This window comes from Ahaetulla prasina, chromosome 2 (assembly GCF_028640845.1).
Source record: "Ahaetulla prasina isolate Xishuangbanna chromosome 2, ASM2864084v1, whole genome shotgun sequence".
NCBI classification, from domain to species: Eukaryota; Metazoa; Chordata; class Lepidosauria; order Squamata; family Colubridae; genus Ahaetulla; species Ahaetulla prasina.
Window position 1 is genome coordinate 167,412,976 of NC_080540.1, and position 22,792 is coordinate 167,435,767.

At 39.1% G+C, this 22,792-nt stretch overlaps 1 protein-coding gene and 1 long non-coding RNA gene across 5 annotated transcripts in view; one reads left to right on the top strand and one right to left on the bottom strand.

The window, feature by feature from the left end:
* LRP1 (LDL receptor related protein 1) overlaps positions 1-22,792 on the bottom strand; it is a 385,724-nt gene that overhangs the window by 209,815 nt on the left and 153,117 nt on the right. For all 4 annotated transcript variants that reach the window (XM_058173442.1, XM_058173441.1, XM_058173440.1 and 1 more), the window contains 2 exons: positions 21,116-21,244; positions 19,889-20,152 (listed from right to left, as the gene is read on the bottom strand). In XM_058173442.1, the coding sequence (XP_058029425.1) occupies positions 19,889-20,152; positions 21,116-21,244 (393 nt within the window). The remainder of the gene's footprint in view (positions 1-19,888; positions 20,153-21,115; positions 21,245-22,792) is intronic.
* The window catches only part of LOC131193356 (uncharacterized), a 60,808-nt gene that overhangs the window by 6,832 nt on the left and 31,184 nt on the right, over positions 1-22,792 (top strand). The gene's annotated exons all lie outside the window — the stretch shown is intronic.

Consider the following 22,792-nt stretch of genomic DNA (forward strand, 5'->3'; position numbering starts at 1 on the left):
CCAGCCAGAGTAGCCATGTAGCTGGGAAGTGATTAAAAGTATGCACTAATATGTATGGAGATTATTACAATAATGACTAGTCCATAGAAACACATGAACCTACTTATACCTTAATAGGTTCATTTTAACTCAATATTGTTTGAGGGGGTCTCAATTTGGCAACTTTAACACTTATGGATTTCAATTTCCAGAATTCCTCAGCCAGCCATGTTCGCTGGAGAATTCTGGAAGTTGAAGTCCACAAATCTTAAAGTTGCCATGTTTGGAAACCCCTGTTTTATAGCAACTTTTTCCATAGATGTCTATTCCCTCACCCCATTCCACCCCCATCTTGTTAATTTAGCAACATTGGCAATTCAAGGTTTGTGATAAAGTACTGTGGCTCCAGAAATCCAAAGGGACTTAGAAGGTTCCTCCATTCCATTTTACAAAGTATATCTCTGTAAGGTAAATTGGTTAAAAGAGGGAGCCATAGTTCTGTGGTCAACCACTGAATTCAAAATCAACCATTCATTATACCAAACTGGATTGTTTCTTGTGGAACTATACGACCCAATTGGAAACTACCCAGGGACTTTCAGTTCTATCCCCCTATTCTGAGGCAGGACATTTTATTCCAGCATTCCCCGACAGGCATTTGCCAAGTGTTTCTCTAGAAATCTGTTACGAAAAATTATGCCACAGTTTTCCTAATTAGTTAATTCAATAGCTCTCTTTAGACCACATTTCTTCAATGAAGCGTTGGGGTGTGTGTGGAAAAAACCCCAGCTTTAGGGATTGATGACTGACCATACAATTAAGTGGGGGAAATATTGCAGTGTTGAAAAATAGGACACCAAGTAGGGTGAGGAAATGAGGATTGAGAGAGTGCAGTTGGCATTAAAACGCTGTGCCAAATTCATTCATTCTTATCTTTCTGCATACCTACAAAAACTACATTTGTTTGAGGAAGAGAGCAAAAGCAGTTCTGCATCCACTTAGGAAGCTAAATCAGAACCGAGCTGCGTGCTGCACATCAAATAAGCTCTCTGAAACTTTTGAGCTGGGGGCAAAAAAAAAAAAAAAAAAGCTTTTGAGAATAGCAATATCAGAGGACATGGCTGCGTACTGCAAAAAGTTGGATTTCAAGGCATCTCAAGTGAGGAGGAAAGAAACTTTTGACAGGCATACAATTGCAAGGGCTTTGCCGCGTTTTATTAAAAGCGATGATCTTTACATATATTAATGCAGTGCCATATGCTTGAAGAGTTCCACTTTCTCATCCTATCCCACATCAAAGAAAAAGACAAGCTGAGTCACAAATGCATAGCAGTTCCACTACCTCCATATGTCTTGATTAAAGAGATGACAGGAAAACTAAAGAGATGGAATATTGGAAAGCGAAGAGGCCTAAAAAGATCCATTCTGTGCTCATCGCAAACACAATGAGGTCAACATATATGTTTTTGGACCAGCCTTTTTTAAAAAAAACAAAAACAAACCAAAACCCAGTTATCAGTTTATCCCTAGGAATAAATCCAAATGTTTCCAAAGCAAATCCCAAAAGCAGATTATTAAACATTCACTGAAATCAACGGGAATCTTCACAGAAATAGCACCTTACCTTGCTACATAGAAGCTCTTAGTTCTTCTAAAATCCAGCCAGATGTGGGAAATTATTGCTATTGATTTCTGAGAATATTTGAACAGAACAAGCATGATTTTCCATGTTGTCAGTCTGTTTGAGTGGGGCAGCTCCATAAATTTGTTTAATAAATAGCAAATCAATAATTTTCTTACTGCGGTTTAGGTAATGCTAACCATTTCTGGTCACAAAATGTAATCAAAAGAATCACAGCAATCCCTCTCCTCTCCCAAAACATTAGCAGGAATATTTGTGACAAAAATTTGTGACACAAAAGTTTAATAAAATTTGCTGTGCACGTAGTCCTTGAGTTACAATGGCAATGGGGACCAAAATTTATGTCGTTAAGCAATGCAGTCATATACGTGACCGTGCTGCTTAGCAACAGCTGTCCCTGCACTCCATGAAGCTGAATCCCACCAGTCATTAGCCAAGGACACATCCTAATCCAAGCCATTCTTGTCCACCCCAGCCTCCACCCTTGGTTCTTCCAAGATAAAGAATTGCTCCCCTACCACGTATCTCCCAACCAACTCTGCCTTTTTGCTGGCCTGTACCCTGCCTCTCAGAGCAGCAAGCAATCCCAGAACTATAAGGGTCTGGGGCTACTGGCCATGCTGCAGCTCTGGGACTGCTTCCTGTGCTATGCAGTGGTGAGTTTCAAAAAATTTTACTACCGGTTCTGTGGGTGTGGCTTGATGGGCATGGCATGGCTTGGTGGGCATGGCAGGGAAAGGATATTGTAAAATCTCCATTCCCATCCCTCTCCAGGGGAAGATTACTGCAAAATCCCCCCTCCCCCGATCAGCTGGGACTTGGGAGGCAGAGAATATATGGGGGCAGGGCCAGTCAGAATGTTTACTACCGGTTCTCTGAACTACTCAAAATTTCCGCTACCGGTTCTCCAAAACTGGCCAGAACCTGCTGAAACCCACCTCTGGTGCTATGGCTTAGGACTTTTTGGTGCACCATAGATTGAAGCTGCAAGAAGGTCCTGGGCTGTAGCATGGATCTGCAGCTGCATTAGGAAGCTCCAATGCAGTACCATGATGCTAAAAAATCCCAGCGATTATAGTACAGCCCACCCAGCAACTGCCCTCACCACCTTGCACTCTGAAGCCCCTGCCATCCTGCCACCCCAACTGACCTTCACCGCCTTCTTCCTCCTGCTATTGATGAGGCATACCTGAGTTTGCAAAGGACCAGGCCATGTATATTTTGGTCAGCAGCAACAGCAAGAGCAGTTAGACTTATATACCGCTTCGTAGTGCTTTACAGCCTTCTCTAAGTGGTTTACAGAGTCAGCATATGGTCCCCAAAAATCTGGCTCCTCCTTTTATTGACCTCGGAAGGATGGAAGGCCGAGTCAACCTTGAACCAGGCAGGATCAAACTCCTGGCAGTGGGCAGAGTTAACCTGCAATCCTGCATTCTAATCACCACGCCGTCACAAACCAAGAGCAAGAAGATGGCAATGGCAGGGTACAGAGGCCAAAGAGTAGAGATTGTGGGGGGGGGGGGAGATAGGGGAAGAGTTGAAGTGCCTCTGCAGTTATTAAATTCAGGTGGGCTTTCAAGTATCCAAATTTTGATCATGTGACTGCAGGGACACTAGTATGGCATAACTTTGAGACTGGGTATAAGTACCATTAATTAGTGCCACTGTAATTTCGAATGGTCACTGAACAAATCATCATTACGTGAGAACTATCTGTAGCTTAGAGCAGGGGTCTCCAACCTTGACAACTTTAAGTTGTGAGCTTTGCTGGCTGAGGTATTCTGGGAGTTGAAGTCCACAAGTCTTAAAGTTGCCAAGGTTGGAGATCCCTGGTTTAGAGGGCTGGGATTTAGGCAAGCGCATGGAGATCTACTGTTGCTTATTAACTATGAAAGAGGCATGAAGCCTCCATATGCAGAGGTAGCATGTATACCTAGCACTGATGATGTTATCTAGTTTGGTAATGAAATGTCTGCAAGAAAGCAAGAAAGCTCAGTGATCATCAAGGACCCCAGAATTCAACCCTGAGCTACAAATATTCTCTTCTATCAACAGCATGTATGTTTATCAATCATTTGGTTCAACAGCTAGGTACACAATTTCCTTCAGGCTCTGGCTAACCAGTGTGGAAAGCAAGATGGCGGCCAGAACATACCTTTTTCTGATTCAGCAAGAGTTTGGGATTATTATTAAGGGAGGAAAAAAAAAACCTGTAAAACTTTTTCTCACTAACAAATTCTATTTTAGACATAAACATTTGTGAGCCGTGGTTAATCATGAAAGCTTCTTGCCATTGAGTAAAATGGGTTAGCCAAAACAAGAACAACCAAATAAATTCTGATTTATTTATTTTTTGTTCCTGTGGACTAACGCTCTCCTAACTAGTCTAACTCTTCTTCCAAAGGGGTTACCTAGATAAAATGAACGAATGGATGACATCGAGATATATATCCATTTTTTCAATCCTCTCACATTTTTTCGGTCCAAATATAACAGTAATTCAGCTTCTCCCCAAATTTAGGCCCAAAAGCCACGGCTTTGAAACAAAGCAGCAAATGATAGGGATATGCCACAGAATTAGGAGAATCTGCTTCACTCCATGAAACAAAAGAGCCAAAGACTTCAGTCACTACCCTGTTTCCCCCAAAATAAGACATCCCCTAATAATAAGCCCAATCGGGCTTTTGAACGCATGGCAATAAGGCCAAGTGTTTATTTCAAAAAAAATTATATTTTATTTCAAAAAAATATAAGACAGGGTCTTATTTTCGGGAAAACATGGTACTATTACCAAGTTCCTTAAGAATTAAACGACTTTAGCTAAGGTTGGATTTACTTAAGGGAAAGAAAATTGGGATTAGGAGTCAGTTTGCCAGAACAGTCAATGAAAAAATTATGTGAATATCACTGCAGTCCAAAAATTGAAGATTGCCTAATTTGATTTTACGGGATTTTAAAAAAAAAAGTTGTGGAAAAATTTGAATCTGGCTACCGTTTTCTGCTTTAAAATGTTTTCAGTTGTAAGAAAACTAACCTGATATCTATTTAACAAGAAAATGTGTTTTAGGAAGCGTACGTGAAACACGTGAAATGAACTCATTTGCTAAAGGAATTCATTATTTCCATATTTCAGGGAAGGGGAGGAAAAAGGCTTGAATCTCGGCCAGAAAGAGACTCGCGTTTGCCTCTGTTCTGTAGCAGTTAAATGAAACAGGGAAGGACCATCCTTAGGGGCCGTTTAGCTGCTGGAAAAATCCATTGACAGAAAATTAAATTCAGAAAGGGTGGGTGCCAAGGAGGGGAGAGCACAAGAGCTGATGTATGCAACTGTACAAGCTAACCCAGTGAACTCTCTCGGTTATTAGAAAGTCGTGCATGGATCTATTGTGGGCTGTGAGGTTTCCATTTTCCTAGAATCCTGGGATTTGGGGACTATCATACGCCCCCAAGTGATGTAACCCCAAGCATTTTCACTATGCTGCCTCCCCCCACCCGCACCTCTTTGCATGATAAAAACACAGTTGACAGCTGGCTCCTTGCCAAGGAGCCAGGCCTGCAATTGCCTTTGCAGAAACACAGCCCGTGCTGCACATTCTGGGAATGAAGAAACACCACAGCACCTCCTCTTTCCTCCCTTGAGGAAAAAAACATGCTTTCCTTGAGATGCACGCCACAAAGAATTCAGCAACAGAATAATGCTGGAGAAGGAATGTTTTAGTTAAAAGGGGGGATGGGAGAGAAAGGCTTTGTCACAGTCAGAAAGATATTTGCACACACAAAGAGCGGGCATAATCATGTATCCACAGCATATGCATGTATAATGCATTGTTTGGGGTTTTTTTATTAATAGAAGACAATAAAAGAAAAGAAAATTGAGCAATACAGAGTTATAAAAATGAAAACTAGCCAGCAACCCACCCAAACCTGTAGATATCTGAATATATGCAAATGTCCATGAGCATATCGTATATGCCTAGTAGTGCATATACAATTTTTTAAAGTCATTAATTCTTGAAGGCCCACACCCATCACTCAAACCTATATCTGAGAGCCCATGGACAGATGAATATTTGATACTTAACGTATGAAATTTATGACATATGCAAGATATTGTATATGCAGAATTATGTTAATCACACTATTAATATGCAAGACTGCACATGCATAGCTGTGATCTTGAATAATCTTCCAGCTATAAAATGGACCTGCAGCTTTCGAACAGGTTTCCAATATGCTTCAGAGTCTTTTTGCATCACAAAAGAGAGGGTATAATTTTTAATCACTTTTATACCCAGCTTAGTTTTCAAGGCTTTATCAAAAGAATTCTGGAAGTTTTAACAGAAATATCTTTTATCAATCCTAGTCTCCTTACAGAATTACAGTCCCAGGATTCCTGGGAAGATGAAATAATTAAATTAATATAATTATTCATAGAGCATATATGTTGACCCTATTTCTCTCTCCCTCTACCTCTTTAAGACACTCTTGACGATAGTGGTAGGAATCATTTCAAAACATTTGTCCCAGATATAATAAAGGTTAAAAGGGTGTAAACAGCAGATCAAATTGCCAATTGCTCTTATTTTGTTGCCAAGTTAATTAAAGTCAGAGCCTCTTTCTTAGCTGACAACATAATGCAGCCTAGAGGGGAAAGGAAACATTTTCAGGGCAAAAAGGAAAACTGTGTTTAAATTTCTCAATTCATTTTTTGACACATATGGGCGTGCAGGCACGCACACCACATGTTCTGAATCAGAGAGTTTTCCATTTATTGGTACCAGAGGTGGCTAGTTGTGAGTGAATTTGAGTCTTCCAGACATATTTATTTGGAAAGATACCACTAGCCTTACAGTTTGGGAAGACATTTTAATGGGGCTAAGATTGTTTGCTTTTAGGACTTGGAAGAGCAAACAAAATAAAAAGAAAATCCTGCTTATTTTTCTTTGGACTCTACTGGCTTTCCTTCTGATGCCAAAAAAGAAAAAATTAGGGAAACAAGGGGAATGGGATGGAGGGAGATCATTTTCAGCGGACATTTCCCAGAAACCTTGGAAAACTGTCACAGATGGAGTAGCAGACCGCATTCCAACACCCACAGCTGGAAACATGGGCTGCAAAAGCCACAACGTTACAAAGAAACAGCACAGAACCAAATACGCAGGGGAGGGGGGGGCAGAGACACATATTCCCATTTGTTCACATGTTAAGTCCCATCTTAGAATATATGGAAGTTTTTTGCTACAAAAAATGAGACAAATTGATTCTGGTCTTTGGAAAATCGACATGTGAGGGAAACTAGTCTAGCAGCCCCTCTTTCTGAATGTGATTTCTCCTTTTGCGAAGTTTGCAATGAAAAGACATAATAAAACAAACCAGATCGCTCAAGCAAATCATCCAGCCCATATGTTTTGGATCAAGTCATCTTTTCCTGACCTCAAAGACGCTGATCGGCTGAACTCAAGAGCATGGAGCAAGACCTGTGTACAGAATCTCCTCCAAGCAAATATTTGAGTAATCAGGCACAAACCCATCCACTTCCTAACTCGTGAAAAAGGAGCCTTTTTATTCCAGTCACTCTTACCTTCTCATTCAAAACTTGAAATTGGTTTTTACACATATGACATCGACTAAGACATTTGGCTGGTAGCTATTGATCAGATGAGCTACAGCAGCTGTTGGACAGCAAATATATACTGTCAAAAATTTAGTGGCTTTCAATAAGTTTTTTTTTTAATGTGCTTAGGTTTGGGGAGGGAGTTGGTGTTCTTTTATTTGTTGTTGTTGGGTTGTTGTTTTTTTCTGGTTTTAGATATTTTTGAGGAAGAGTCAGTCCAGACTTCTGATGACTGCCTGGACAAATTCCTGTGGTTTACTTGGTAAGATTTTATATGTCAGAGGTGTCAAACTCACATCTTCGCGTGACATATCATGTCTTTTTTTTCCCCTCACAAAAATGGGGGTGGCCAGCATGTGACGCATCTGGCCCATGGGCACAAGTTTGACACCATTGTTATAGGTGATTTGCCCTTTCCTCCTCCTTAGGGCTAGCCCAAGGTATTCCGATTGGCTTTGAGGATAAGGTAGAACTGGAACTCATGATCTCCTGGTTTCTAGCCTGGTGCTTTAATGACACCATACTGGCTCTCATATGCCAAACTAGTCTCCCAAACAGACAAGCCTAGGATTTTAAATGAAAGAAGAGATTAAATTTCTTCCTTTTATGAGGCCATTGTTAAGGGCTGACTCCACATTAATTCCAAGCAGTGGAAGGTATTTATCATGCTGCTTCAATGATTTCACAACATGTGCTTTGATGAATTGGCACTGTTTAAAAACAGTTTTGTGTCCTTAGTATACTTTATAGATATTTTGGTGATTTATACCAAGTTCCTTCACAATGAAGAAATTAGACAGCCCTGAAATATTCTTAAAAATGCCATCTGAATGGTTCAAGATACAAAGCAAATTAAACTATATGCCAAGCAGCTGTTTCATGCAAATATGAGAGTAATACCAGCTTTATGATGCAGGTTTATCAATGGGAAATCATTCCAGTTTCTGATCGCATTGTGAATATGTAACAATCGTTCAGAATAAACACTTCACTGCTTTTATTTTTTTGTTAGCACTGTTTATACTTGCGGAACATGGCTGCCTTGCAATCAATAAATACAGTCAATAGAAGTTTTCCATTTCATTTGGGGAAAAATAAGGAGAGAGATAACTTTTCTTTATATTTGGGAAAACTTAGTTTTTCAAGATGGTATTTACCAGAAATTTACAAACGATTTTATTAGTTGGTTACAAGTAGTTCTAGATTTACAACTATAATTGAGCCCAACATTACTAATAAGACAGCTAAGTGAATTTTCATGACCTTTCCTGCCACAGCAACATGAATCATTGCAACTGTTAGGGTATTTTATTTTATTTTATTTAAAAAAAATTTAGCGTATGGCACGTGTTAGCCAGGATCACTGAAGCGGCTGGCTGCCTCTGTGAAAGGAATTTTTTTGGGTGGTATTATCTTTACCCACGGGGACGCTTGAATGCCAGTAGGTAATTGGGGAAGGTTCCTTTCCTGTCCCTACACAGTTTATTCACTCACGGGAATCGAGCCGCCAAGCTGCCAACCTCAGCGGAGCGCAGACTCTTACCACATGAGCCCCGCAGCCCCCCAGTTGTTAGGTTAGTAATATGGTTGTTAAGTGAAGCTGCTTCCCCATTGACTTTACTTGCCAGGGAGTCACAAAAAGTGTTCATGTGACCCCAGGATACTGCAACCTTCATAAATATGAGTCAATTGCCAAGCATCTGAATTTTGATAATGTGACTATGGGGATGCTGCAATGGTTTAAGTATGAAAAAGGGTCATAAGCCACTTTTTTCAGTGCCATTGTAACTCTGGTCACTAAACAAATGGTTAAGTCAAGGGCTACTTGTAACACATACTCATGTGAACATGACAAGAGAACATTATAGTTTATATACCAAAATGCAATTTGTACTGATGCATCTCTTTTCCTCCCTGAGAACTATTGCTTTTGCTTCCTTTTTAATTAACAGCAGTTTTCTATTATATCTAAACTCTATTAGGTATTGTATTATGTCTAATTATTATATGTAAATTCTAAGCTATGCTGTAATTTTGATTAAACGCATGCCAAACTTCAAATGGGATAGCAGAATACGGACGGCTATAAGAAGCCGCCCCTGAGATTTGTAAACAGGATTTAGCAGCCATCATGATTCAGAACTGGCCAAGCCAAGCCTGCCTGAATAAGAGGTAAATATAGAAAAGAATGTGGTATTCTATAAATGATCAATGTACAGAGATACAAAGCTTACCAGCTTTGTGTTCTACAATTTTAAAGTTATCTACAAGAGTCTAGAGTGGACACAAAGGGCAATGCCCTGGACTATCTCAAAGCCATTCACAAAATTTTGGAGAGTTTTATGAAAAGTTTGATGAGCCTGTGAATCAGAGGTGGATTTCAGCAGGTTCTGACCAGTTCTGGAGAACCAGTAGTGGAAATTTTGAGTAGTTTGGAGAACCGGTAATAAAAATTCTGACTGGCCCCGCCCCCATCTATTCTCTGCCTCCCGAGTTCCAGCAGATCAGGAGGACATGGAGATTTTGCAGTAACCTTCCCCTGGAGTGGGGACGGAATGGAGATCTTACAGTATCCTTCCCCTGCCACGCCCACCAAGCCACACCTACAGAATCGGTAGTAAAAAAAATTGAAAACCACCCCTGCTGTGAATGCAGCCTGGTTGATGTTCAATTTCTACAAGTTCTGCACTGTAATGACTGAGATGTTATATACCCTGCACCCCCCACCCCAAAATCGGGAAGACCAGCCAGATAAACCTCCTCAAGAAACTCTTCTGAATAACAGAAGGATTTCTTACAGTTGCATCTCCCCCACCTGACCCATTCTGACGGGCCCCCTCCAGGCTTATCCCTACAATGGCTTGCTCAGTGCAAAAGGTCTCTTGACTCCTAGCCAGGGGGCTGACAAGGAGGAAGCAGCTCAGCCAGGGGTCAGCTAGGATTCTTATCCTGTCTTGACACAGAGGAGAAAAAATGGAAGGTAAATAGTTTTCAGGTGAAGGCTAGGTTACATTGGGTTTTTTTAAAGGGCTGACGGGAATTGAAACAAATTCTTGCTGCAATTTGACCCACGATCCTTCTCCGCATTCCATACTTCTGGTCTCATTTAACCAATTATGTAAATGCAGTAGCAGGATTATAACTTTACTTAATGTATATTGAGTGGCTCTGATTATACTATCAGTAAAGTGAAGTAGCGAAATAAGCCAGCCAAGAAACATTTAAAATAATAGTTGTGGTTTAGTGAAACAAACTACCTGTATAAACTATGGATGGAAACTGATTTACTGAACTAAACTATCTGTAAGACTAATCACTGTGTCCCAGGGATAATGGCATTGTGGCTAAATTGAAATGTTGTTGTTTTTATAAAAAAGAGAGAGAGACAGAAGCCAGTTTTCTTATAGCCACATTTAGGGGATAGACCAATAGGGACCACATGGTAAATGCAGAAACTAGATTTGGGAGATTGGGCTCACTGAATGAGCAATGTATCTTGCCAATGTGTACAAAATAAATAACATAAAATGTATCCGTGTTGCTAAACTTTCAAAAACTGCTTATGAAAGACAGAGGGTTTGTTTTTTTCACCAATTCTCCTCCAGCTAAGGTGTTTCCATCTTAATTATAATAATTTTAGAACAGGATGTCCAAAAAAAATTATGATAATAATGTGTGTCATTATTAGGCATATGGTGCACACCTTGCTCCCTCTGAAAGAAAATATGAATAAAACTGAGCTAGTCTTTCATGTCTTCTGTGAGTTTAGGAAGTGAAACTTTTTGTTCTCATGATCCTATTTGTAAGAACATGTTCACAATATGGGGCTAGCAGGACAACCTATCTGATAGTTCAGACTAATTACTTTCACAGAAGTCCCAAGCTGATATTTGAGGGCACAGGGGTCTATATACCCATTGCGCTTCCACCTTCTTATTCTGTGCAACTTAATATAAATGCCTTTGTATTTTCTTGCTATAAACCGGGGTGTCAAACTCGATTTCATTGAGGGCTGCATCAGGGTTGTGTTTGCCTGGGGGTCTGGGGAAGACGTGGCCAGGGTGGGCGTGGCAAGCTTGGCATCACTCATGTCAGGAGCGCCTATGGTGGCCCGAGCACTCTGCCAGAGAAAATGTTGATCAGAAGTTCGGCAGTGTTGGTGGTTCGAATCCCTAGCTCCACATAACGGGGTGAGCTCCTATTACTTGTCCCAGCTTCTGCCAACCTAGCAGTTCAAAAGCACATTAAAAAAATGCAAGTAGAAAAATAGGGACCATTTTGGTGGGAAGGCAACAGCGTTCTGTGTGCCTTCAGCATTGAGTCATGCCAGCCACATGACCACAGAGATGTCTTCAGACAGCACTGGCTCTTCAGCTTAGAAACAGAGATGAGCACCGTCCCCTAGAGCCAGAAACGACAAGCACATATGTGCGGGGCAACTTTTACCTTTACCTATATGCAGGAATTTCAGGAAAATCATATTTACAAATTTATATCCATATTGATTTTATATCAGTTTTTAGCATGACTTTACCCCAAGTATTATGAAATACAGTTTGAGGAGGTAATAATTCTCTGTTAGAATCTCAAGGCCTCTGTTTCCAAGGAGATTTACTGACTCCTAGTCAGCTCGAGCCTATACTCTATATGTATCATTTTGAGAAATCCGTTTCTCACCTTAAGCAAATAAAATGGAGATGCCCTGGCTGGTTCAATTGATATCGAACAATGATGCATTTACTACCCAAGAAAAGAAGCAGCTGATAGGGAGCAAAATCCAACAGTCACAAGAAGGAACAGAACCAGAGTTTCAAAGATAGTTTTTAGCAAGCCACTGTGTAGCTCCCTGGATTTTAACCTATTTCCATAAAACATGAAAATTATGTGTTTAAGGTAATATAATGTTAAAGCTTTGATGGTTTTTTATTCAAATATGGTTTGGGAACTCATCAAATCCCTAACTAGCACTGGAAGGCATCCATTTAGGAGAGGCTGTTAATGCTACCATATAAAAAATATAATAAAATGATATAAATATTATTTATTATTTTTATTTATTTTTTTGCTTGACTACTTCATCCAAAGGAAAGCTGAAAAACAACATTTTCTTGGTCTCACAAATTTCAACTTTTTTGGTCATTGCAGAGAAATCATTCCATATTCTGAAACAATCAGTGACACCTGGTACCCTCTTTTCTCCTCTCTCAAGTGGGGAATCACCAGCAGCTGGTGGATTGAACCAGAAATGGAAATGAAACTAGTTCAATCCATATATTGGAAAGGGGAGGGGGTGTTGGTGTGAGCTTTACTGTCTGATCTAAGGAAATGAAAGATCAGTAAAGAAAACAAACTAAGCCCCCAAATAACCACGGGCAATATCCATTTTATTATTTCTTGCCTTAGAATTCTTTCCTTAGAGTATAAGAGCAGATGCAGTGTTTTAGGAAGAAATGTTGTGATATTTGGGGATGTTTACCCAGCCACTGAAATACAAAATTGGAAATCAAGTTCAACTCCTTTCTCATGACTCTAAATTAAAGTATTCATAATCCATGGGGATGCTCTATAAAATTCTTGGCTAAATCACAATATATTCTGTCCACCACATTCTCTCAATCTATGATTGAGTCATTCTCTCAATCTATGATTGAGTCATGGGTCAAAGACGTTTATTCCTCTCATTACCCTCTGCTCTGCCTCGGAAACTCTATCATCCCACCTCTACTTAGAGAAAGCCAGACTGCCAACATGACCTCGGGACTAAGAAAGTAAATATAAATCATTTTAAAATCCATTCTCCACAAATAAAGCAAAAGCACTCAGCAAGCCCAGCAAGCCTGATGCAGAAAGACAAAAAGAAGAGAGCAATAGCATATGGAACAAATATCTACTGTACATTCCTGAAATAAATCCAAAGGTAAGATAAAATGGTTCCAAATAACTAGAGAAACAGCAGCAACAGACAATAGCAAGTGTCATGAAATGCTAGAATACCAAGTTATGAGAGGTCAAGAAGGTAAACTGAACACCATTTAGCAATTCTCTATGCCTTTTAATTGTCTGAGCTTTTAATGAAAATATGTTTCATGCATTAAGAACCAAGCTCAGGATTCCCAGAAGGGAAAAAAATAATATTAATCAAAGCATCAATCGAAGAACATCAGTTCCCTAAAACATTTAAGGAGATCTTTCAAAACCCTGAAGAGTCACTGCTTACCAGCGTAGATTTAATTTTGAAAAATATGGATTTCTCCCAAATGCCCACCAGGCACATCTCATAATTCACAGTTGTTAGGTATATGTATCAAGCAAGTCTTATTTAAAGAAATGGGATTAAGGAAATAATTGGTGCTATTATTGTTAATTCCACCATAATATTCACTTTTTTATATTAAAAAAAATCTGTGGTATGAGTAAAGGAGCAGAACAGCCACAAGAAAGCACCTTTTCTCATTCCCAAATAATAATTCCCAAATAATAAAGGAAGACTATAGTACAGCCAAATTACATCTTCCTGCCTTGGGAATATTTTTTTTCCTATTTTTAGGAAATATCCTGTGTAACCAACTATCTAATTAGTATACAAAATTATTCCAGTGAGATCTCACTGCTTTCCAATGGCATAGTAACTGCTTACTCTGCCCAGTTTTAATAAATAAACAAATATTAGTAGCAATGGACTGCCATAAAAGCTAATTCTCCAGACAATGAGGAGAATCTCAAACAAGCACCTGAGTTAAGATACTACAAAGAAATCATTGCATATAATGGATTATTTCTAGCATGAAAGCCCTATATGGCTTCCAAAGATCTCATTGCCCTGGGAGAGGCAAGGTACATCTTAAGCAGAGGTGGGTTTCAGCAGGTTCTGACCAGTTCTGGAGAACTGGTAGTGGCAATTTTGAGTAGTTCGGAGAACCGGTAGTAATTCTGACTGGCCCCGCTCCCATCTATTCTCTGCCTCCCAAGTCCCAGTTGATCAGGAGGAAATGGGGATTTTGCACTAACCTTCCCCTGGAGTGGGGTGAGAATGGAGATTTTACAGTACCCTTCCCCTGCCACGCCCACCAAGCCCTGCCACACCCATCAAGCCATACCCACAAAACTGGTAGCAAAAAAAATTGAAACCCACTGATATTAAGTCATAAGCCATACACTGGTTCTGATCAGCAGGTTGCCTGACATTGGATACATCTATGATTTGAATGCGGGGAGGAAGCCGTAGATGGTATGAGAAAGGTTGACAATATTTACAAAATTCAACCGTAATTAAAAGGCTGCAATTCCCAGAGAACTATTTAAAACTAACTTGTCTCAAAGCAACCTTAGTATTAACGTCCAGAAAGCATAAATTTCTCCACAGCCAAATCAGCAAAGAGGTTAGAAGCTATACAACATTGCTTATCAACTGCAAGGATAGGCAATGATATCTGCCATTCACCAAATATTTAAGAAGTCCTTTCTTGTCACCTTTGGTGAAATAGAAACCTAAGAGTGTGAGGTTAGAACCAGAGTCATCTGGTTGAAGTTCTCTCAGCCACACAGCTTATTATTACCAGGTGACTTTGGATCAGCCACTATTATCTCAGTCACAATCCACCCTATCGATTTAAGCAGGAGACTCAGAGTACTTTCATAGGCAGGAGTTCAAGCTGTAAATCTGTAAGGCGAGTGTTTGAATACTACAAACAATGAGTGGACAAATTTCTGGAAGCACGCATGATTTGGGTAATAATATGGAACTATAAGAAGACAAAATGCTAACATAATGCCTGGTAGTTACTTTAGCCAAATTTACTTAGACCAAAGCATTTACCATTTCCCGGTTGGAAAACTGTGATTTCCTGTATTTTCCTTTTTAAACAAAATCAGTGCATATTTAGCACTGCCTATAAACTAGCTCACTGTCACCCCTAGTATTGCTGAGCAGCAACCACAAACAGGATGTCAAAATCTGTAAGAACAAGGACACAATGTTGTAATAAAAACCATACCTGCTTGCAGTAATGTTGGATGTACTGAAGCAGGCCATCACACTTGTCAACTTGCAGTATTTAACTAACACACACACACACACACACACACACACACACACACACACACACAGAGGCCAAGTCTTGCTAAATGGGATAGTTTAGGGTAGGGGTGTCAAACTGGATTTCTTCGAGGGCTGGATCAGTGTTGTGGTTCTTTGCGGGCTGGCCACGGGTGTAGGGGGGGAGACGGGACGGACGCTTCCTGCAATACCCTGCCAGCCCCCATTTTGGCCAGCAGAGTGCTGCAGGAGGACGTCCAGGCCGAAAATAGAGGATGTTTGATTTGCCAAGGCCTGAATAGTCTTCACAGCTTTCCTAAGCATAGTGATGTATCTGTAACATAGCAATGCTATTTTCTGAACCTATTTCTCAAAACTCTGTATTACAGAATTTGCTTTTCCAATCAAAAAGGAAGATTCAACATATACGTTTAAATAAAAACATCATTTCAATCTCCTACTTTGATTTCTGAAATCAAAATAAAGAAATAAAAATAATTAAATAATTAAATAAAAATAAAGAGTATTTAAATACTTTTCTCTGGTATTTAAGTGGCAGCACTGTTTTATCATTTAGAATTCTGGGAGTTGAAGTCTACAAATCTTAGGTTGGACACCCTAGATATAGATGGAATATGACCTGTTCAAGTGAAATACTGTAACAAAAAGCCAGATTCTACAATAAAATAATGACACATGATGACTTGATGGCTTTTGATCAGAGCCTCAGCTACCCCACTTCATTCTCTCTATCACTAGTGTTTTCTTTACTTACTACAATAGCTAATTGAAACACCAATTGTTGGGAAATTTTAAAACAGCTTCCAAACATGAATCAAAAAGCGATCAGATAGTATTAAAAAATTCTGTATTTCTTCCTCTTTCTTTGTTAATATTTTCCCTCTCATCCGGATGTTTTTTTTTGTCTTTGTCCTTTTCTCAAGAACAAAAGAACATTTGAAATTTAACATTTAAAGAAATAAAGATCGTGAAGATAGAGCTCGATACCACTCATGTAGAGATAACCGTGGAACAACATATATAATTCTTTAAAACAAGAAAAAAGCTTAGCATTTATACATTCTTCCAACTGCATTTCCTACGATAACGTCACAAATGAATTGCAAAGACTCACATCTAATGCTATTGGAGCTTTCCTGTTTAGGGTTCTGCTATGACATATCCATTCAGGAACAGAGTATAGAAATAGATGAAATTTTGGGAAGACCTGTACATGTCTTCCCCACCCAAATGCTCTGTTCCACTTTAACATCGGTTAGCAGCTTGGGGGTGGGGTGGGAGAATAAGGCTATTCCAAATAAATAAGAAAATAACTAGTAATTCCTGGATCAGGAAGCATGCTTGTAACTGTTCTCTTAAACAGTTAAACACCTACCCTTTCAATATCTCAAAATGCTAGGCAACAGCTCAGCACAGCCAATATCCTGTTGATACCACACACAGGACAAATTTTAATCATCTCAAGGACATACTTGTATTTATCCTGGTCATTCGCAACTTGTTATTACCATTCAATGACCTTTTTCAATATTTTATAACTAACCAGCTTAAGAAGCTAGAAGTATGTCATTTCCGTCTCTTCTTTCTGATTTAAAGGATCCAGGTTATTTTTGCTTAGCAGAAGAATAGGGAAAGACAGCTGTTGGAGGGATGGGGGGGGGAGAGAGATGGGTATATTTCTCTTATTCCTATTGCTTCTAAAATTGAAGAATAAACCTGAAAACTTGCTACCAATTCTTAAAATGGTACAATATCTAAAGAACCAAGGGGCATATTCACAGCCCAACGTAATAGTTTGGTAACTTTAAACTGCCATGTCTGTTTCATTTGAAGAAACAAATCCAAGCAGAATTTTCAAAGCAGGAACTAGGAAAGGGCAAATTGTGTTAACATAAATCAATACAGAGTTCTTAGAATACAAGCATACTGACAAATTTCTGCAGAAACTCCACAGGCATTAAAACATGAATCTTGCTCAGCTGGACCCAAGATCTATCCCATTTACAAGAACAGATTCCCAGGTGGTCTCTCATCTAACAGAAAGCCACCGCAGAAATTGAGTGAGTGGGAGAAATATAACCTATTGAAAGAAATCCACATGGCCTTCAGTTTCTAACCCCACAAAGCTAAGCTACAAAAGTGAATAGAGCAGCACATACAGAATTCTGGTCTACTTAAGCCACAGTTATTGGCAATAGTAGAGATTCCTCTTTTGTTAAGGCTCCTTCCTTGCCTGCCTGCTATGAAAAAGATCAAGCCACAAATAATTAGCAATATTTCCTTACAGCATCAGAACCCAGAAGACACAACCACAATCTGCACGTCTTATTCTATATGAATCATCCTGATTTCCAAATGGCTTGAGATTTTATTACTCAATCACTACTTCCAAGTTGAGAAAGAGCGTCTGTTTTGCCAAAGGTTATTCAGCACTAAACTCAGTAATAAGCAAAAACAATACATGGATGTCACTTGAGCAACCCGAACATTAATAAGGGATGTCTCTGAAATTACACAATTTCCTGGCAAGAGGTGGGGGGAGGACAAGACTAAACAGAAAGGGGCAACAATGTCACTGGAGGAAGAGAGTATGCAACACATCAATGAAAAAGTACATATCTTTTATTTTAAAATCATGTATACGAAGAATAATTCAGAAAATTTAAGTCTTAGCTTTGCCATAGATTTCCTGGAAAATGACTGACCAACAATTTAGGCAGAGTTTTCCAAACTTTTCTGAAGTGTGGCCACATGCCTAAACTATTCTACTATTAAGAGGAAGGCAAGATAAACTAGTTTAATCTAAGCGTGATAAATTTTCTTGTATGGAATCTATGTAGACCATTGGTGGATTAGATGCCAGACATAGCATGGGATACTAATACACACCACAGCATTAGAACAGGTGATAACAGTTTTGCGGGTATAGCTTTGACTTTTTCTGTGGATGGGTTTAGGAGGAATAACTTTACCATCAATTCTTCTAGACCACTGATTTCCTAACACAATGTGACAATGAAGCAATGAGAGTGCAATTGCACTTTAAATATGGATCAGAGAGGGTCTCTACACAAGGAGCAATCAATCTATCAGGGTCTTGGTTCATGAACAAACAAAAATCTAACTTGGCTTCTTTTCCACCTGGGACTTACGAACTCACTCCTGTCTAAGTGTCTCCCAAATCTCATGTATTTGAGAACTTCAGACAAAAAAGATGCATTGTCAAAAGAAGGCACAGTGTACCACATGTCAAACTCCATTTAAAAACCAAGGCACTGAACTGGGCTTCTATCTACTCCTTTAAGAACCTATTTTAATCTTCTGCCTCTTGCTTCTTTTTCTATCCAACAATACTTTTTTTATGATAAATTATAGGATGCTATGAGTTTTCCTGGATGTGGTGTAAGAAAGTTGCGTTGACCCAAAAAATTCACTTCCCAATGCAATAACTGCAAGAAAAATTTTCAGACATCTGTGGTGGCTCAGCACTTTTATTTTTACTCATTCTTAAATGGGTTTAAATTGCAGGACATTACAGACCTAGCAAGTAAGCATACCACATTCAGAGTATGTACACACCAGTCCACAGTTTGGTATCCACTTACAGTCTACATATGTCAGAATTGTCAATCTCTTTATTTGTACCTTTTAACAAAATAATAATCTAAAAATGTGTCCTTTTATATCCTAGACCATATTATATACTTTAGTCAGCGAATGAGACTGAGACTGACAGCACAAGTAAATTTACTCAGACATGATTGAGAAGTTGAACTGGTAATTATTTTCATCAAGGTAGACCTGTGAAGATCTACAATTCCCTAATCCCAGCTCTAGATTAAAAATTATGGAGTTTCCACTGTGCTACAGTTATTTCCTTGGCTCTCCGCTTAGATTTTCTTAATCCTCAGCCTAAATATTGCTCTGCAGTTTAATCAGGTACGAATTTTAGATTAAAAATAAAGGCCAGCACTTTTTGATAAATTAAAAAGATTAAGAATTCTTTATAATTAAGAATATTCATTCCCCCGTGGACTGTTTTCCAACCTTTTCAGGGGAGATTTCTTCATTATAAAATATAAATATGCAAATAACTTGAGGTCTGTGAATAGATATTTCCCAAATGCTTCCTCTTTTGCTTCTCTGATCCATTTCAGTTGTGATAAAATAAACATCAAAAGTTTTGCCAACCAAGGAGATACAATCCTATGGTTATTGGTCAGGTGGTATAGGATGGAGATTGACAAGAGAGTGAATTTGCTAAGAGATCCTTCTTCAGATCTGTCCAAAAAAAAGAGTGAGAAGGAGGATTTCTGCAGGAAGATCAGGAGTAGGTAAAGGAGGCTATGGGGTTACTATATCCAAAATATTTTTCTTCCACAGCCATATGCTAGAATCAGAAAATCTACAAGTGGCATAAACCAACAACTATTACACACACAGACACAAAAACCCAGAATTAAAAAAAAAAATCAACCATATTACCTCTTTTTTTAAAGTCAGCCAGCCCTTTGTACCTTAAGCATCAGATATCTCTCCATAAGAACAAACTGTAATTCTATTTGGTGGTATTGAAATAGAATAAAATGCTACTTACGATGCAAGTTGAGAGAGATGTTGATAGTCCATTCCTCAACAAACCCTTTGAGGTTAGGGATTTTGGCACATTTGAGAACTGTCTGGGGGGAACTGTCACCAACATGGACCCAGCAGACTGTGTCTTCTATGTAGTTGAAATCCATGGCAGTAGTTTGTTTGGTGCTGGTTGGGCTGATGTTAGAGACAGGCCCACCATTCAGGTAGGTAGCCATGATGTTCTGAGAATTGGCAATGAGTAGAATGGGTGGTCGTTCCACTGGTTCTGAGAAGAAAAGAACATCCAATAGAGAAGGATGGTCAAAGGGAAGGCCACATCTTTCTTCAAAGAGATACAGAGGATAAACTTCCCAAATGTACTTGCAAAGGAAACCTCAAAGTAACATAGACCAACAATGTGTATACAGCAGAGGTGTGTTTCAGCAGGTTCTGACCAGTTCTGGAGAACCGGTAGCAGAAATTCTGAGTAGTTCGGAGAACCGGTAGTAAAAATTCTGACTGGCCCTGCCCCCATCTTTTCTCTGCCTCCCAAGTCCTAGCAGATGGGGAGGAAATGGGGATTTTGCCGTAACCTTCCCCTGGACGGAATGGAGATTTTATAGTATCCTTCCCCTGGAGTGGGGTGGGAATGGATATTTTACAGTATCCTTATCCTCCACGCCCACCAAGCCATGCCCACCAAGCCATGCCACACCCACAGAACCTGTAGTAAAAAAAATTTGAAACCCACCACTAGTATACAGGATGAATTCTTTTCAGTAACGTTAAGGAAGACCAACAAAATCTATGTGGAGACTTTTAAGCAAGGGAGATCAGAAAAAGAAATCTGCTATCACAGGAGCAGATTCTCATGCTGATATGCTTCCTATCACAAATGGAAAAGAATGTACAAAAAAATTGCAAAAGAAGCACAAATTGGGATACTCGCGCTACTTATAAAAACAGCAAATTACTAGCAAGCCAACTTCATTCAAGGGAGTAAAATTCAAGATTTTAGGAGTACAGAGCATTTCATGTTATTAACATTTTCAAAGTTTCTGAAAAATTAAAAACAAATGTGTAGTAATTCTTGCTACAGAAACCTATAAAAACAAATAGCTGCATTTTCACCAGGCATATGTATATTTGTGAGAAACTGAGCTATCAAATGGAGCTTTGGCACTTAAAAAATAAAATGGCAGCCATGGCCTACAAGATATTCAACCAGGAATAAAAAGAAATGAAGTACCATTCTTGGCTTTGCAAGATTTGTGATCAGGCTGGAGCAGATATCCCTCAACACAACTGCATGTGTAGGATCCATCATGGTTAGTGCAGGTTTGGCTACAGGTACCGTAAATAGAACACTCATCAAAATCTGTTGGAATTAAGCAAAAAAGGATAATTAAAGAACATCAGGAGAGAAATACTTATTTTAGTTACTGTACTTACTACAATTTACACACCATTCAATCCAAAGCATCTTATAAAAAGAATAAAAAGAAAACATAAAAAACCAACCCACAAAAGTGCCCAGTGGAAGAGAAATTCAAAGTAAAAATGCTGAATAGTCATCGTCATCGTAGTAGTAGTAGTAGTAGTAGTAGTAGTAGTAGTAGTAGTAGTAGGCTTTGCCTGTTAGATTTATATCCGACCTTTCCTGCAGAATATCAAGACGGCACACACACTTTGCTCCAATTCCCCTACAGCAACAAGCCACTTGTCATCCTTGACTATACATGGAGTTGCACTCCCCTGGCTGAGCTGATGTGCAATTTGGGGTTCCCCTGGACTCACAGTTGCTGCTCAAAGAGCAGGTGGCAGCTGTGGCTGGAGGTGGGGTTTGCGCAGATATGTCTTGTGCGTCAGCTCTGACCTTCCTTGGACTGGGAGGCTTTGCTCATGGTTACTGATGCTTTGGTCACCTTCTAGCTGAATTACTGCAATGTCCTTTACATGGGCTGCCTTTGAAGGCCCCTTGAAAGTTACAACTAATCCAGAATGCAATGGCGTGGGTTATATTGGGTGTTCATACATTCACGCATGTTATATCTTGGTATAATGTAGAAGCCATGGTGGCACAATGGTTAGAAAGCAGTATTGCAGACTGACTGTGCCCATAGCCAAGAGCTCAATTCCAACCAGCTCAAGGTTGACTCAGCATTCCATCTGTCTAAGGTTGGTAAAATGAGGACAGGTAAAATATGCTGACGTTGTAATCCACCCAGAGGTTACGGTAAAGCACTATCAAGCAGTATATAAATGTAAGTGCTAGTGCTCTTGCTATATTCTGGTTCCCCATTCCTTTCTGTGTGCAAATCTAGGTGCCCGTTATCACTTTTAAAGTGATAATTTTATTTTTCACTTTTATTTCTTGCATCTTGTCATTTTTAAATCCACTTTCAAATCAGTTTTATTCTTGTCAGATAACGCTTGTTAATCTTGTTCTTCTTCCATAACATTTTTAAACATAGCCTATAAAGGTAGACACTCTTAAAATTAACTTTTGGGTCCAATGTTCACAAATATCCTTCAGTGTGTCCAATATTAAAATATTTTGTTTCATTTTGTATTTGCAAGTTGACTTTGAGCGATCTTCTCCTTTAACTGTAAACTTTAATTCTGTCTAGTTCTCTATTTTTAAAGTCTTATTTTGTTATACTTTTTAAACAGTGCAAAACAAAAGCATTTTCCCATGGAAATTATTATTTATAATTCATTCCAAAATCATATTTCAAAATTATCTGTCCTCTTAATACATTTATAACTTTCTAAAATCAAAATTTTGGAAAGCAGTTAACAAGCAATTACCCAAAGTGATTAGAAAAGGAAGTATGTGAATCCAATGCCTTTTCAAACCATGTCAACTATAGTTTGAGAGCTCTAAACCCAATGGAGACTGCTATTTCACAATCTCTTCTCAAGA